Source organism: Boleophthalmus pectinirostris, unplaced genomic scaffold (genome assembly GCF_026225935.1).
Source record: "Boleophthalmus pectinirostris isolate CB_2022bp ecotype Guang Dong unplaced genomic scaffold, ASM2622593v1 HiC_scaffold_14, whole genome shotgun sequence".
Lineage (NCBI taxonomy): Eukaryota > Metazoa > Chordata > Actinopteri > Gobiiformes > Gobiidae > Boleophthalmus > Boleophthalmus pectinirostris.
The window spans coordinates 28,450,352-28,468,475 of NW_026571047.1; the positions used below are offsets into that span (position 1 = coordinate 28,450,352).

Consider the following 18,124-nt stretch of genomic DNA (forward strand, 5'->3'; position numbering starts at 1 on the left):
TAAAATCGGTTCAAGGTCACTAAGCACAACCAGAATTAATACATAAGGGGCACTGTCGATATTTGAGAAAATTAAAGGACATTAAGTGCGCCTTATAGTAAATCAAAATCGCAGTTTGAGTAAAAAATGTAACATTCGGAAAAGAACAATATAGAAGTGTCTTGTTGTATCACAGACTGTAAAATGGACCCGCAAGCCGCTGTGTTCCAAATAAAACAGCAAAAAATAAAAAATAATGCTAATTGAATCTGTGTATCATTCATTCTTTTGTTTTTCAAAATAAAACCAAAACAAAGAAAACAAAAAAACAACTATTTTCTTCATTATTTGTCTCCAAAACCAAAATGAAAAAAACAGATAATGATTCATTTTTTCATTTTTTTCGATTTTGTATTTAAATGAAAAATGGAAAAAATGGGTAACGGCCGTTTCCTGTTTCCGTGACTTAATCTGCGATGCCGGACTGAACCTGGACTGAACCAGGACTAACCCAGAACTGAACAAGGACTGAGTGTCAGGACGGGCCCGGAGGTGCGCCCACGTAGACTGTCGGATGACCAGGACTCGGACTGGGACCGGGACCGGGACTGGGACCCGGGACTGGGACAGGGACTGGAAAACCACTGGGACTGGGACTGGGACCAGGGACTGGGACCAGGAACTGGGACCAGGACTGGACCAGGACTGGGACCAGGACTGGGACAGGACTGGAAACCAGGAATGAAACCAGGAATGAAACAGGATGGGACTGGGACCAGGACTGGGACCAGGAATGAAACTAGGAATGAAACCAGGACTGGAACCAGGAATGGGACCAGGAATGGGACCAGGACTGGGACCAGGACTGGGACCAGGACTCGGACCAGGACTCGGACCAGGACTCGGACCAGGACTCGGACCTGGACTCTGACCAGGACTCCGACCTGGACTCCGACCTGGACTCCGACCTGGACTCCGACCTGGACTCCGACCTGGACTCCGACCTGGTTGCGTATGCAGTGCAAAAGTCCGGCAACGCAGTTTAAGTCACAGAAACGGTAAAACGGCCGTTATCCATTTTTCCCATTATTCATTTAGTTGTTTTTTCGTTTTCTTATTTTTGCTTTTATTTTGAAAAAACAAATGAACGAATGACACACGCACTGAATCGCAGTATTTTATAAAAATCAGCTCAATTTTGATTCCAAAATCGTGCAGGCCCATATCAAACAAAAAGTGCTGTCCAAATACAAATTACAGCAACAATTTTTTAAGAACATCTCACTGACACGTTAACGCTTTGCCTGGAATGTTCCGCAGTGTGAAATTAAACCGCAGAGACAAGCAGGGACGACTTGAAGGTCAGATCTGTGGAGCGGCAAGAACACGCTCGAGAATCCATCCAAGAATATCAAAATCGAGACGCATTTTGAGTATTAAAAAACACAGCAATATAAAGTTAAAAGATAAAGTTTAATGCCATACGGTGGAACATTACAGCCCAAGCAATGACATCTCCGTGGAAACGATAAGGAAAAATTGCAAAGCGGACCTTGAAAATGCTTAACTTTGACTTTACTCGCGCTGTATTCATGTCTATCTCGGAGCGTTAGGGGAAAACAAAAATAATCGCTGAAGCATTTTTCACGTGGAGCTGTGCACTGTCCTATTTCACAAACATGGAGTCACTTGCCAAAGCATCTTGTTCATAAATAATTTGGTGCTGGAAAATCAAACACGTGTGAATAAAACAAAACAGCCCCGTGTATTTTGATGAGGAAGACTCGTACCAATAACGAAACTCAATTCTGAATCAAACGAGTTTATGGTTTTGACAAAGCGACTGAGAAAACAAAAGTAAAACACGACGAATAAAAACAAGTCGATTTGGTGAAATGTAGGTCAAATATTCAGTGTAAGGACTAAACCAGGACTGAACCAGGACTGAACCAGGACTGAACCAGGACTGAACCAGGACTGAACCAGGACTGAACCAGGACTGAACTAGGACTAAACCAGGACTGAACCAGGACTGAAACCAGGACTGAACCAGGACTGAACCAGGACTGAACCAGGAACTGAACCAGGACTGAACCAGGACTGAACCAGGACTGAACCAGGACTAAACCAGGACTGAACCAGGACTGAACAACAGGACTGAACCAGGACTGAACTAGGACTAAACTAGGACTGAACAGGACTAAACCAGGACTGAACCAGGACTGAACCAGGACTGAACCAGGACTAAACCAGGACTGAACCAGGACTGAACCAGGACTGAACCAGGACTGAACCAGGACTAAACCAGGACTGGAAACCAGGACTAAACCAGGACTAAACCAGGACTAGGACTAAACCAGGACTAAACCAGGACTAAACCAGGACTGAACCAGGACTGAACCAGGACTAAACCAGGACAAGGACTGAACCAGGACTAAACCAGGACTGAACTAGGACTGAACTAGGACTAAACCAGGACTGGACTAAACCAGACTAAACCAGACTAAACCAGACTAGGACTAAAAAAGGACTAAACTAGAACTGAAGCAGGACTGAAGCAGGACTAAAGCAGGACTAAAGCAGGACGGAAGCAGGTCTAAACACGGTATAAACTGGGACTAAACTGGGACTAAAACGGGACTAAACCAGGTCTGAACCAGGTCTGAACCAGAACTGAACCAGGACTAAAACAAGACTAAAACAAAACTAAAGCAGGACCGAACCAGGACTAAAACAGGACTGAAACAGTACTGAAGCAGGACTGAAGCAGGACTAAACCAGGATTAAACCGGGACTGAAACGGGACTAAAACAGGACTAAAACGGAACTGAACTGGGACTGAATCAGGACTGAACAAAGACTAAACCAGGACTAAAGCAGGACTGAACCAGAACTAAAACAGGACTGAGAACAAAACTGTGTCGAGTTGGGCCCAGAGTAGACTGTCAGGTGACCGCAGAAGAAAAGACCACCGCAGATCTGGTTTAGATTTGGTTTAGACCTGGTTCAGTCCTAGTTCAGACCTGCTTTAGACCTGAGATATTAACAAATCTTTTTAAGGTCAAATTACGGTCAGCCGGCCCCACAGGAAGCGTAAAAATGCTCTAAAATCACACAGTTTGGTATCAGTGGTTTGTGGTTTTTGCTTAGTTTCTGTTTTCTGCTGCAAAAAGTTTCGTTTGTGCTTTTATGGTTCTTCGCTATTAGTTATTTTCGGCCAACGGTGTCATCCCGCCCCCTTGAATATGTTAAAACGTGCTAAAAAATGGCAAACTATTGTTGTAAACTGTTTTGTTTGTGCCGTTGATATTTTACTTTTTGCATTCATATTTTAAGTTATTATTTACATTTTGTCAATTCCAGACAGAAATTACCCTCTTTTTTCCCCACTCTTTTTCACTGACCAAATTTCAAAACTTTTCCATGACCTAAAGTGAATTTCCCATGACTTTACGGCACTTTTACTTCTAAATATGAAATGTTAACTCTTTCCACTCACCTTATGGTTTGGTTTTATAGTTTTTTAACATTCAAAATACTGTCATTGCATTTATTGTCGTCTCTTTTAAACAAAAGGTGCAGACGTTCAGAAATAATCATAATAATAATTGAATAATAAATAATAAATAATTGAAATATCATGATATCGTATCGTAAAAAGTCTCTCAGTAACATCGTGGGCTGTCACAATATATCAAATCACAAGTTAATTTGCTTAAATGCAGGTTTTATTGTAGTAACAGCTAAAAAACATGGGGAACTACATATCCCATGATTCCTTTCAGCGCAGACAACGTGAAGAAATACCGTATTTTCCGCACTATTAGGCGCTCTGGATTATAAGGCGCACTGTCATTAAATGGTCTATTTTTGAACTTTTTTCACAAATAAACCGCACTGGACTTTAAAGGAAACACAACAGTGTGATGGGTGAGTGGTTTTGTTTGTTTGTTCGTTCACGGTGACTCTGGGCTTTGTTCAGTTGTGGCGTGTAGGGAGGGTGCTGTCGCTGGATTGTCGGCGTGTTCGCAGTGACTCAGTTGTTCAGTCGTGTCTAGAAGCGGCACATTGCGCTCGCTTTTTCGGTTCGTTCCTCCGTTCCGTTCCTCGTCGGCGTGGAGTGATGAGTGTGTCTGTGGGTGTTTGTCGCCGTCTGCTGCGTGTGTGTTTACGTGCGCTGCGGGTGGTGCGGCTTTGTAGTTTACTGAAGTCGTACTGGGACACTCGTGTGGATTCGTGTATAGGGCAGTCTGGATTGTGTCGTTTTTTGACGGGGTTAGAGGCTTAAGAGTGCGTCTAATAGCCCGGAAAATATAGTATGTTTTTTTTTTTTTACTTTAAGTGTTGGGATTATGACAGTACTGATTTTCATTGAGTCTTGTTAAGGTATTTTAAAAGTAATAAGTATCTTTTCTACAATAGCTTCTCCAAAATATCGCAATAAATATCAGACCGTGAGATTTGAATACAATCCCAACTAATAAGAACTTAACTTTGTAGTTGGAGTGAATGAGATATTAAAATTCCATGACTTTTCCAGGCTTGTAAAATTACCCTTTCAGTTTTAGTGACTTTACAGGGTTCCCACGGTCATGGAAATCCTGGAAAATGTTTTTAAAAATATGAACGATATTGCTCACATCTTAAGAACCATAACAGCTCACACGAAGCACAAGTGATAAACATCAAATTGTGCGGTTTTTGAGCATTTTGAAGCTTCCTGTGGGGCTCCCTGACACCGATTTGACCTATAAAAGAATCGTTAATATCTCAAGAACTAAAGCAGTAAAAACGAAACTTTCTGCACCACAAAACACCACAACCGACATAGTTTTTGTGTAAATTTGCATTACAGTTTTGTTGCTTGTTTAGAGGAATAAAACTGGTTTATCCGACACATTTGACATTTTCACTGTTTTGACGATTAAAAATGTTTGTGTTTCATATGAACTTTGCACAAGAAGTCGTTTAACAAAGACTTTTATTGTTAGATTTTTAATGAGATGCGGGTACTGTGCAATTGTAGCTTATATTGTACAGGAAATTAAAAGTCTTTACGCTCTTTGTTAATTTGGGGCATTCAAAAAAAGGGGGTGGGGTTAAATAAGTAGTTACGTCCTCTCACATTTATTTTTGTTTGTTATTATAGAAAATAAATATTAACTTTTTGTTTTATATCTATGTATTTATGTTTTCTATGCATGTTCTATGCATTACTGTCAAAATAAACATTAATTCTTCCTTTTAGTATCAGAGCCATGACTTGAATTTTCATTGAATCATATCAAACTGATATGAAATATATCATACTGAATCGAGCTATGTATCGTGTTGTGGCCTATGTATCGTATCGGAGCCTATGTATGTATCGTATCGTGGCCTATGTATCAAGGTATGTATCGTATCGAGGCCTATGTATCGTTCGTATGTATCGTATCGTGGTCCATGTATCGAGGTATGTATCGTATTGTGGCCTATGTATCGAGGTATGTATCGTATCGTGGCCTATGTATCGAGGTATGTATCATATCGTGGCCTATGTATCGAGGTATGTATTGTATCGAGGCCTATGTATCGAGGTATGTATCGTATTGTGGCCTATGTATCGAGGTATGTATCGTATGATCGCCTATGTATCGAGGCCTATGTATCGAGGTATGTATCGTATCGTGGCCTATGTATCGAGGTATGTATCGTATCGAGGCCTATGTATCGAGGTATGTATCGTATCGTCAGGCCTATGTACGTATCAAGGGTATCTATGTATCGAGGTATGTATCGTATCAAGGCCTATGTATCGAGGTATGTATCGTATCAAGCCTATGTATCGAGGTATGTTTCGTATCGAGGTATGTTTCGTATCGAGGCCTATGTATCGAGGTATGTATCGTATCGGAGCCAATGTATCGAGGTATGTATCATATCGAGGCCTACGTATCGAGGTATGTATCGTATCGAGGTCTATGTATCAAAGTATGTATCATATCAGAGCCTACGTATCGTTCGTATGTATCGTATTGTGGACTATGTATCGAGGTATGTATCGTATCGTGGCCTATGTATCGAGGTATGTATCGTATCGAGGCCTATGTATCGAGGTATGTATCGTATTGTGGCCTATGTATCGAGGTATGTATCGTATCGTGGCCTACGTATCGAGGTATGTATCATGTATCGAGGCTATGGTATATCGGTATCGAGGTATGTATCGAGGTATGTATCGTATTGAGGTATGTATCGTATCGAGTATGTATCGTATCGAGGCCTATGTATCGAGGTATGTGTCGTATCAAGGCCTATGTATCGAGGTATGTATCGAGGTATGTATCGTATTGAGGTATGTATCGAGGTATGTATCGTATCGAGGCCTATGTATCGAGGTATGTGTCGTATCGGAGCCTATGTATCGAGGTATGTATCGAGGTATGTATCGTACCGTGGCCTACTTATCGAGGTATGTATCGTATCGGCAACTTCTTAATGATACCCAGCTCAAGTGAAAATAGACCAGTTTAATGCCATACTGTGGAACATTCTCGCCAAAGTAGTAAATAACATCTCCATGAAGCCAAACATGTAGCGAATCTTACACTAGAAAAGTTACACAGTGCATCTTTAGAGTCAACCAGTCTAGTTTATTGTAGGATAATCTATCACAACTTCGAGCCAGCTTGTTTCCATGGAGATCGATCAACTTATTAGACCCAACACATGAGAGCTTCTACGCTAGAAAAGTTACATAGTGGATCTTTAAAATGAACATGTTCCAGTCTTGAAAATATCATGGTCAAAAGAGAGTTTCTATTGTATTTTTACGTATTTTTATTGACTTTGTGCCGGCTCGTCTCTATGGAGATACTGTAAATCAGTTTATCGCATACTGTGGAACATTATAAACGAAAGTAATAGCATCTCCATGGAGACAAACACCAGAAAAGTTACCTCGGGCAGCTTTATAGTCCACGTGTTCCAGTTTAGTTTGAACAAGGAATTACGAGTGTGTGAGTTTCTATTCGGACTGTAATCCATCGTGAATCTTTATTGCATACTGTGGAACATTATATGAGCAAAAGCGATAACATCTCCATGGAGACAAACAAAAGAAAAGTTACGTAGTGCAGCTTTATAGTCCACGTGTTCCAGTCTAGTTTGAACAAGGCGTTACGAGAGTGAGTTTCTATTTTAGTGTAACAAATCGCAAACGTTTACTGCATATATATAAATAGATTAAAGTAATAATATCTCCATGGAGACGAGCACCAGTAAAGTTACGTAGTGCAGCTTTAGTTAACACGTTCCAGAGTAACAGGGTGTTTTAAGTCGGTGTGTTTGTGTTGTACAGTAACATATCCCGACTTTGTGGAGTTGAAAATAAACAAAACGACAGCACGAAAACAGATGAGGCCCAAGTCTGAACTGAGCCGCTGTACCAGGAGAGAGAGAGAAAGAGAAGAGGAGAGGAGAGAGGGATGAGAGAGAAAAGAGGGGAAGAGAGAAAGTAAGAAAGAGGAGGAGAGGAGAGGTAAAGGGGGAGAGGGGAGAAAGGGGGAAGAGAGAGCGAGAGGAAAGGGAAGGGAGAAAGGAGAGGAGAGAGAAAAGCGAGAGGAGAGAGAGAACAAGGAGAGAGAGAGGAAGAGAGAGAGAAAGGAGAGGAGAGAGAAAAGAGGGGAAGACAGAAAGGAGAAAGATGAGACAGGAGAGAAAGGAGAGGGAGGAGGGAGGAGAGAGGAGAGAGAGGATAGGGAGGGGAGAGAGGAGAGGGGGGGAAATAGAGGGAGGAAAGGAGAGAGAGGAGACAGAGAAGAGAGGAGAAAAGAGGGAGGAGAGAGAAAAGGAGAGAAAGGAAAGGAGAGAGGAGAGGAGGAGAGAGGAGGAAGAGAGAGAGGTGAGGAGAGGACAGGAGAGAGAGGAGAGGGAGGAGAGAGAAAAGAGGGGAAGACAGAAAGGAGAAAGATGAGAGAGAGAAAGAGAAAGAGAGGAGAAGGAGGAGAGAGTAGAGAAAGAGGGGAGAGAGAAAAGAGGGGAATAGAAAAACGGAAAAGATGAGACAGGAGAGAAAGGAGAGGGAGGAGGCAGAGGAGAGAGAGAGAGAGGAGAGAGGGGAGAGGAGAAGAGAGAAAGGAGAAAGATGAGAGGAGAGGGGAGAAAGAAGATGGGGGGAGAAGAGAGAAAAGAGGAGAATAGAGAAATGAGGAAAGATGAGAGAGGAGAGAAAGTAAAGAGTGAATGGAGAGGGAGGAGAGAGGAGAAGGGGGAAAATAGAGGGAGGAGAGGAGAGGAAAGGAAAGAAGAGAGAGGAGACAAAGGGGGGGGGGCTAGAGCGACGAAAGGAGAGAGACGGGAGAGAAGAGAAGAGAGCAGAGACAGGAGAGACATAAGAGGGGAGAGAGAAGAAAAGAGAGAGAAGAGAAGAGAGAAATAGAAGAGAATAAACAGAGAGGAGAGGAGAGAAGAGAAAGAGGAGAGAGAGAGAGAGAGGAGTTATGTAAAACTAATGGATGAGTCGAGTAGGAAGTTGAAGTGGGATGGCCCTGCGGCTTCAGCGTCCATCTGCTGAGCTACGGTGGCCTCTTTTGTCCAAAGTTTGTCACAAATATTGCCAAAACGTGTCAGAAAGAAAAGAGAAGAACATACGAGAGACAGAAAGAGAGAAAGAGAAAGAGAGAAAGACCCCAGGAGGTATCAAAGCAGAGATGTAAACTAGACAGAAAGAATAAAGAGAAAAGAGGAGATAGAGAGATGACTGATTGAAAGAGACAGACGGAGAGAGAGAATAGAGAGAGATCGAGAGAAAGAAGAGATGAGGAAAGAAGGAAAGCTTGAGAGAAAGAGAGAGAGAAGAGGGAGTGAGGAGAACGGAAAGAAGAGGACAGAGGGAGGCAGAGATAAGAGAGAGACAGCGAGTGAGAGAGAAAAAGAAGTTAAACTGACGGAGGGACGGAGAGGAGATGGAGAGAGAGAGAGAGGAGGGAGGGAGGGAGGGATGAGGGCTAAGAGAGAGAGAAAAGAGGGAGAGGAGAGAGGGAAGACGAGGAAACGAAGAGAAGCAGAAGGGAGGAGAGAGGAGACAGGTGATTGGAAAAGACGGAGAGACTGGAGACGGAAGATAGAGGAAAGGACAGAGAAATAAAGAAAAGGGAAAAAAAGAGATGTGAGAAATATGGATGGAGAGATGGAGAGATGGAGGAGTGCGTGGGAAGGAGAGAGAGAGAGAGAAAGAGAGAGAGGAGTACAGTCATAGAGGGCAAAGTCAGAAAGTAGGCAAGGGGCAAACTGGCGCCTAGGGGGGATGACAAGAAACTAGGACACGAGGAAGGACGGAGAGAAAGAGAGAGAAAGAAAAGAGAGAGAGGGGGGAGGTGAAGAGAGAAAGAGAGAGAGAGAGGAGAAAAGAGGATGCCACAGGAGGAGAGGTGGAGGAGAGAGAGGAGGAAAGCGTAGAGAAAGGAAAGTAGCGGAGGAGGAAAGGAGCAGCGGGAGAGAGAAGAGAAAGAGAAAGAAAAGGGGGATGGGAACAGAGGGTTAGAAGAGAGCAAGACGGAGAGAGCTAGTAGAGAAAGAGAAAGAGGGAGAGAAGATGGAGGAGAGAGAGAGAGGCAAAGGAAGAGATAGATCGTGAGAGGAGACAGAGCAAAGGAGGGGAGAAGGAGAGAGAGGAGAGGAAAGAAAGAGGGAGACAGGAGAGGAGAGATGGAGAAAGAGAAAGAGAGAGAATAGAGGGGTGAGGAGGAGAGAGAAAGGAGACAAGTAAAGAAGAAGAGAGAACGAGAGAGAGAGAGAGAGGAGATGAGTAAAGAGAGAGAGAGAGAGAGAGAGATGACATAGAAGAGGAGAGTAAAGGAGGAGAGAGAGCGAGAGAGAGAGAGAAAGAGGATATGAATAAATAAGGAGAGAGTTAGAGGAAAGAGAGGAGGAGAGTAAAGAAGGAGAGAGAGAGAGAGAGAGAGGATGAGTAAAGACAGAGACAGAGGAGAATAAAGAAGGAAGGAAGGACAGATGATATAGAAGAGGAAAGAGGGAGAGACAGAAGGAGTGAGCAAGAGAAGAAAGAGGATGGAGAGAGAGAGGAAGAGGAAAAGATGAGTAAATAAGGAGAGAGAGGAAACAGGAGGAGAGTAAAGAAGGATAGAGAGAAAGAAAGAAAGAGAGAAAGAGAAGCAGAGACAGAGAGAGAGAGAAAAGATAGAGAGAGAGAGAGAGAGAGAGAGAGAGAGGATACAGAGGAGAATAAAGAAGGAAAGAAGGAGAGAGAGATGACATAGAAGAGGAGAATAAAGGAGAGAGAGAGAGAGCAAGAGAGAAAGAAGAAATAAAGGGGAGAGGAGTAAAGATGGAGAGAGAGATGACAGAGAAGAGAAGAGGAGAGTAAAGAAGGAGAAAGAGAGAGACAGAGATGGAGACAAAAAGAGAGAGAGAGGAAAAGAGAAGGAAATAAGGAGAGAGGAAACAGAGAAGGAGAGTAACAAAGGATAGATAGATAGAGAGAGAGAGAGAGAGAGAGAGAGAGAGAGAGAGAGAGAGAGTGGGGGGGGGGGGTAAAGGTGTCATTGATTGAGTCATTTTGCTTCTCGCCCTTTTCGCACTTCTCCTCTGGATCTCTCCATCCCAGAAAAGCCACAGGCTGCAGGAGGAACTCAGAGCTCAGAGCTCAGAGCTGTGAGCTGTGCAGTGCGGCAAAAAGCACAAACACACACACAGGGACAAAGCACCCCACAGACACACACAACACACGACACACACACACACACACGCACACGACACACACGACACAAGCACATAATACACACACACAAATGGACAAAAGAATCACTCACAACACACAGGCACAAAACATACAAAGGGAAATGGTAACACACCAACACGCATGCACGCACAACACACACACACATATAAACACAACACGTGCACACAACACAAACACATACGCAACACACAGACACACACACACATGAACGTAACACGACTGAGAAAGACTGAACACAAATGCCCCCAAAAAGAAAATCATATTTTGCAGATTACAAACTGCAAGTCGTGAAATCTGCAGCAGAAAATGGTAATCGAGCAGCAGAAAGAAAGTTTGGAGTGAACGAGAAACTTGTGACACCATGAAACTTTCCAGGAAGTCACTGGATGAATGGACACAGCCTGGACTTCAGTGACACCGAAACCATCCTGTCGGGATTCAGAAAGACCAGAATAATTCTAACTGGAGCTGATGCTGAGTCTGACGACAGCGACACAGAAGAGGAAGCGGCGCTCTGTTTACCTCTGGAGGTCGTGGAGTTGCTCAGAAGTGACACCGAGGATGAAGAATTGAATGGATTTAGTGATTTGGAGTGAGATGGAGAGTTTGGTAAACTTGTTCTGTTCTTGATACTATAATTATCTGAAGAACTGTTCATATGTGACGTTAACAGTCTGTTGTTCTCTGTTCTAATATAAATATAACAAATTTCCCCCAAAAAGTGCAATTTATATGCTTTTTTCTTTTTCATTACGCATTTTTTGGCTGGTACGACATATACTTCGGAGCAACATAGGCTACGTTCAGACTGCAGGGCTTAACACTCAATTCCAATTTTTTTGGTGAAATCCGATGTTTTTGCGAGGTCGTTCACATTTCCAATTAAATGCGTCTTTTATGTGACTCCAGTGTGAACATTAAATGGCCCGAAAGTGTCCCGCATGTGCACTGGAGACACGATGACGACGTCAACCTGCAGTGAGCGTGCTCTGTGTTTACGGAAGTTGTCCAAACATGGTCGCGAGCATTGAGCACCTGGAGATTTTAAAGTTCCTCTCGTACCGGAGCCAGAACATGAACAACTTACTTGTTTTAAGGAGGAGATTGAGAAGGAGAAGGACGAGGTTTTTGGTCGTGGTGTTTTGTGGGACAGCGGCAGCGACGTCCGTTGAAAGGAACGTGTGGATGCGGAGACGTAGCCAAGAGTGGTGAGTGGTGAAGTGACACGGAGTTCGTTAACAATTTTCGCCTACTTCAGCGCAGAATAGTGACGTTTGTGTCTTGTTGATAACGTGTAGGTGGATGAATGCACTTTGGCCGTTCAGACTGAAGTCACATGTCAAAAGATCAGATATGTATCGGTTTCAGGAGCACATATCCAAGTGTCCTGGGTCGAATTAGAAAAAATAGAATCTGTGTCGTTCAGACTGTCATTAAAAGATCAGATACACAAATGGAAAGACTGACACTCACACAAAGATTGGAATACGACAGGTATGAGGAAGGCTGGAAACCATGGAAAGACTTTTTATTAACACCCAATCATGATATTAAAAAAAAAAAAAAAAAAAAAAGGTGACAATCCCTGTGCACTGTGTTCAAATGTTCTTTTTCCCCCCTTGTTTTTAATTTTTTAAAAATTTTATTTAAATGTGTTTGTACTTAATGGACAAGGGAAGGTGAAAAAATAAAAATCAATACAATCAAAGAGAAACACGAGAAGTGAAAAAGAAAGCAATTGTTGTAATTGTCTCAATGTGTAGGTTTGACTTGAATCAAAAAAAGTGATACATGACAAAAGAATGTGTAAAAAAGATTGGATCATCTATCGGTTCAGAAATCACATATCAAAAAAGAAATGATCAAGAAAAATCGAATTTGAAAAAATCAAATCTGTGTCGTTCAGACTGTCATTAAAAGATCAGATACACAAATGGAAAGACTGACACTCACACAAAGATTGGAATACGACAGGTATGAGGAAGGCCGGAAACCATGGAAAGACTTTATTAACACCCAATCATGATATTAAAAAAAAAAAAAAAAAAAAGGTGACAATCCCTGTGCACTGTGTTCAAATGTTCTTTTTTCCCCCTTGTTTTTAATTTTTTAAAATTTTATTTAAATGTGTTTGTACCCTTAATGGAACAAGGGAAGGTGAAAAATTAAAAAATCAATACAATCAAAGAGAGACACGAGAAGTGAAAAAGAAAGCAAATTGTTGTACTGTCTGTTGTATTGTCTCTATTTGATTGTTAATAAAAATTTGAATAAAAAAAAAAGATCAGATACAGGTCACATAGGGGCCAAAAAATCGTATTTCTATCGTATCTATCTCCATGGAGACAACAATATGATAAGTTGAGATCTATACACATAATAAGCAATAAAAACACCTGTAATTGAAGAAATGCAAGATTTACAACTTTAAAGCTTGACTGTGGAACATTCCAGGCAAAGCAATAACACCTCCAAGGACAATACCCCCCCATTAGAAAAGTTACATAATGCCTCTTTAATCAAATATAACTTTTACGTCAAAACTCACCAATATTGGGATGTTTTAGGAGACGGCAGATCCGCGCTTCTCTCTCCAGTTTCTGATGGTCTGAAAAAAAGAAAAAAAAAGAAGAAATAAAAGTTTCAGTTACACATTGAATTAAACCAGCCGACCATCTGTAGTCCAATTTCTGCGGCGGCGAGCAAAAATAAATGAGATTAAGCTTTTCATTGACTATAAATGTTAGCTCGGCGTTGTCATAGTGTCTCTGTCAGTTTTCATCACAACAGCAGCTGCGTGTAACACCTTCAGATTTGTCGTTTTAATTTGGGTTGCCAGATGTCGCGTTTTTTATCCACGCCAATGAAAAAATCTGCGGCGGAAATTCACGAGACGGTTGAAAATCTTGATTAAGAAGCTGCGCCAGACCAGATGTTTGCTAACGACAATGTCAGGTCGTCGTCTTCTTGCAAAACATAAGATATTACGTATTAAAGTTTAAAGGCGCGCTGTGTAGCTTTCCTGCTCGTCTCCATGGAGATGTTGGTTTGTTTGTAAATTTCCCACAGTATGGCTTTTAACAGTGTGTTGTGTAACTTTTTTTTTGTTGCGGGGTCCGTCACCTGCTCGTCTCTAAGGATATTTCATTCATTTCTCTGCCTAGAATGTTCCGCAGTATGACTTTAAACAGCTCTACTTTACATTTATTCAATTACAGATGGTTTTATAGCTAAAATATACCTTGAAAAACAGGGATTCTGACTGAGAGAGGGGTCGCCTCTCCACAGGTCTGACCTGTAACTTGGTCTGGGGTTTGGTCTTCATGAAGATAGAAAGGTTTAATGCCATACTGTGGAACATTCCAGACAAAACAACAACATCTCCATGGAGTAAATTACACGATGCACCTTTAACTTCTATCTCCATGGAGACAAGCAGGTGGAACCACCAGGTTCAGTTACAGATCAGATCTGTAATTTTTACTGTTTATCTTGCACATAGTGCATATATGATTTTAATGCCATACTGTGGGACATTTCAGGAAAATGAAACAGAAAACTTGTTGCGGCGCAAATCCAAGGTAGCCTGATTCATCATATGGTTTCACTTTGAAGAAAGTGAAACCATATGACCTTACAGTGTTAGATTTTGTTCACTCAATGGTAGGTGGGTCCTTTTAATCATTTAACCAATCGCTGCTATTTGGTCGTGATGTATGTAATGCACCGCTAATGTGACTAACAGGTATATTAAGCTTTTCCCAAATCCTGTAGGAAGAAGGACAATAACGTCTTTCCCCTTGATAAAATTCACCAAACATTCTCTTTTTTCCAGCTTTAAATCCTTGATCTCGGGAATCGTTGCCAACACAGAATATATATCTCTTTGCTGATTGGCTGGTGCCTGAACTCACACTTCTGGGGTTCTTGTAAACTGTCTAGTGTATTCTGATTCCTGACCTAGTCGCTGGAGAGAAATTAAATTGAGCGAAGGCACTAGATGCCGCCAACTTAAAAGTGAAAAATGCATACTTATTTATATATGTATATATATGTTCACAACAAGTTCACCTTTAAATATTGTATAAACAGAAAATTCATGGTAATTCTAGTTTTTCTGGAGAGTTTTCTGGACAGATGTAGATAGGGCTCTATACGATATATTTCAAATCGATTCAATAAAAAATAAAGGCTAAATCATGGCTGTGATACTAAGTCTTTGTCAAACCACTTCTTGTGCAAAGTGAAGATCAAACACAAACATTTTTAATCATCAAAACAGTGAAAAAGTCAAATGTGTCGCATGAACGAGTTCCCTTCCTCTAAACCAACAACAAAACTGTAGCACTGTGACAAAATAATTTAGTAAAATATACCAAAATATACTCCTGGTGATATATCGATACAGCAGCCCACGATATCAATACTGTATCGTCACATTAAACAATAAAATATATCAATATTTCAATATTTTTACACACCCCTAGTTGTAGACTATAGAGTTTACAGTAAAAACAGTGACAGAGCGTAAAGAAAGGTCATGTTGTGTAACCACATATATGTTAAAGGTGTAACTTTTGTGGTGGAGGCTCCGTCAAATATTATTACTTTGTCTGGAATGTTCCACAGTATGGCATTAAACCTTTCTATCTTCACGGAGACCAAACCAGACCAAGTTACAGGTCAGATCTGTGGAGATACGACCCGGTTACAGTCACAATACACATTTTTCAAGGTATTTTTGAGCTATAAACACACTTATAAATGACTGAATAAATGTTAAAGGTTGTATGGAGGATTTTTTTTTTTGTTTCAAATTGTCAGTGAAAGTTTAAAACACCATTACAGAGACGCAGCAGCTTTGTAATTATGATGACCAAAAAAAAAAAAGAATGAAAATCTATCAACTGTGAACATAGTGACGCCAGATAAACATCAGCCAAAAGAAAACGAGGCTCCCTCATTTTCTATTGGCTGTTAGATCGTCAATCAAACTTCTTACGTTTCTAGTGTAACTGACTCGTCGGCGCGCGGGGATTTCGTGCTTTATGCGGCGGTTCTTAGCGGGTTTTTCAAACTGTCGCTTCCTCGCAGTTCGCACAAAGTTTATAGCGATGCCGGACGAGAATCCACGACCGGTTCGCCGCAAAAGAAAGTCCAGTTTTTTGAGGTCGCTGAAAAAGAAGAAGAGAAGAAGGGGAAAAGGAGCGAAGCCAAACTGAGGTGATTCTTGGAGATCTCTTCCAGCGATTACGCAAACGAAGCAGACGAAGGGTCTAAAAACTGACGCGTCGGTCGCTAAATTATTTCTAGACAGGTCACTTCAACAGTAATTCTGAACGCGCACTGGCTGTAAACAAACGTGATTTCTAGAGTAAAGAGGCGGGAGGAGGTGTTTCTACTGAGGAGCTGTGGAGGAGGAAGGTGGTGTCACACATGCACGACATTTGAAAAAGGACTGTCGCTGTATTTCTTTTCCCTTAAAAAATCCTCTATACAACCTTTAAGTAGAGCTGTTTAATGCCATACTGTGGAACATTCCAAGCAAAGCAATGACATATCCATAGAAACAAGCAGCTGACGGACCCACAACCAAAAAATTACACCTTTAAGACACTAAAAAACAAGTACCAGGAGATATATTTAAACAGGAGCTACTGATTTAGTGAAAGCACTGACAGTTTCCTTGCTATAATTTTGTCGTCTTTGTTTATCTGGTTCTATTATTTATGTTTCTCAGCAACAAAACAAGCAATAAATAAAACTTTGAGGTAACTTTTTAAGCTTTTACTGAAAATTATGCTAAAAAATGCTGAGAAACTTTAAAGACTGGTCTGGTCCTTTGCCCTAGTTCGTAATGTCTGGATATTTTAAGTGACGTAAGGAAAAGTCTACGAGCTGTAATGGACTAAATTAAAATAAATAGCATTATATTGACTTAAGGGTCACTAAAAGCAGTCTTCCTCAGAGTTCACGCTGAAATCCATCAGGTCATGACAGAGGCTGGCCAGCAGGGGGAGCAGGTTGGGAAAAGTACATGTGTTTCAACTTTGTTTGCATTATAATGGGGAGTAAATGGACCCAATCACGCAAAAAATAAGACAAAACATTTTCCATTTGAGTGTCCGTTTCAAAATCTGTGCATTATTCCTTCATTCATTTTTCAAAATAACACCAAAAATAAGAAAATGAAAAAAAAAATAATAATTTTCTTCATTATTTGTCTCCAAAACCAAAATGAAAAAACAGATAATGATTTGTTTTTTCAGTTTTCAATTTTTGTGTTTAAATGAAAAATGGAAAAAAAGGATAACGGCCGTTTCCAGTTTCCGTGATTTAAACTGTGATGCCGGACTTTTGCGCCGCATACGGACTGAACCAGGTCCAAACCAGGTCTGGACCAGGATTAAAACAGGACTAATACAGGACTAAAACAGGACTAAAGCAGGACTAAAACAGCTCTCAGTCCCGGTTTAAGTCCTGGTCTCAGTCCCGGTCTGGTCTCGGTCTCAGTCCCCAATCTTGTTCAGGTCTCAGTCCTGGTCTAGCCTCGGTCTCAGTCCCAATCTTGTTTAGGTCTCGGTCTCAGTCCCGGTCTGGTCTCGGTCTCAGTCCCAGTCCCAGTCTGGTCTCGGTCTCAGTCCCGCTCTCAGTCCTGGTTCTGGTCCCGGTCTCAGTTCTGATCACCCGACAGTCTATGCTGGAGCATCTCCAGGCCCGTCTCGACACTCCCGGTCCAGTCCCGGTCCAGTCCTGGTCCAGTCCCGGTCAGTCCGGTCCAGTCCTGGTCCAGTCCTGGTTCAGTCCTGGTTCAGTCCTGGTTCAGTCCGGTCCAGTCCTGGTCCAGTCCTGGTTCAGACCTGGTTTAGACCTGGTTTAGACCTGGTTCAGACCTGGTTTCAGACCTGGTTCAGACCTGTTTTAGTCCTGGTTCAGTCCTGGTTTAGACCTGGTTTAGACCTGGTTTAGTCCTGGTTTAGACCTGGTTTAGACCTGGTTTAGACCTGGTTTAGACCTGGTTCAGTCCGTATGCGGTGCAAAAGTCCGGCATCACAGTTTAAGTCACGTAAACGGGAAACGGCCGTTATCCATTTTTTCCATTATTCATCTAAACACAAAATCGAAAACTGAAAAAACTAATACTTATCAGTTTTTAATTTTAGTTTTGGAGACAAATAATGAAGAAAATAGTTGTTTTTTTTTTTTTCGTTTCAATTTGATTATAAGAGTTTGGAGATCGTTTGACACACAAATCGAAATCGCGGTCAAAACTCTATTTAATCGCACAGCCTGGATGATTCTAGTGAAGGTGTACGGAGTTTAAAAACACAGTGGAGCACTTTCTGTATTACCACATGACATCACAAAGTGTTCCCGCTGAGTGTTTGAGAGAAGAACTCA

At 41.6% G+C, this 18,124-nt stretch overlaps 1 protein-coding gene across 24 annotated transcripts in view; it reads right to left on the minus strand.

The window, feature by feature from the left end:
- The window catches only part of LOC110159519 (calcium/calmodulin-dependent protein kinase type II subunit gamma), a 207,204-nt gene that overhangs the window by 122,634 nt on the left and 66,446 nt on the right, over positions 1–18,124 (minus strand). For all 24 annotated transcript variants that reach the window (XM_055150345.1, XM_055150335.1, XM_055150332.1 and 21 more), the window contains exon 3: positions 13,272–13,331. In XM_055150345.1, the coding sequence (XP_055006320.1) occupies positions 13,272–13,331 (60 nt within the window). The remainder of the gene's footprint in view (positions 1–13,271; positions 13,332–18,124) is intronic.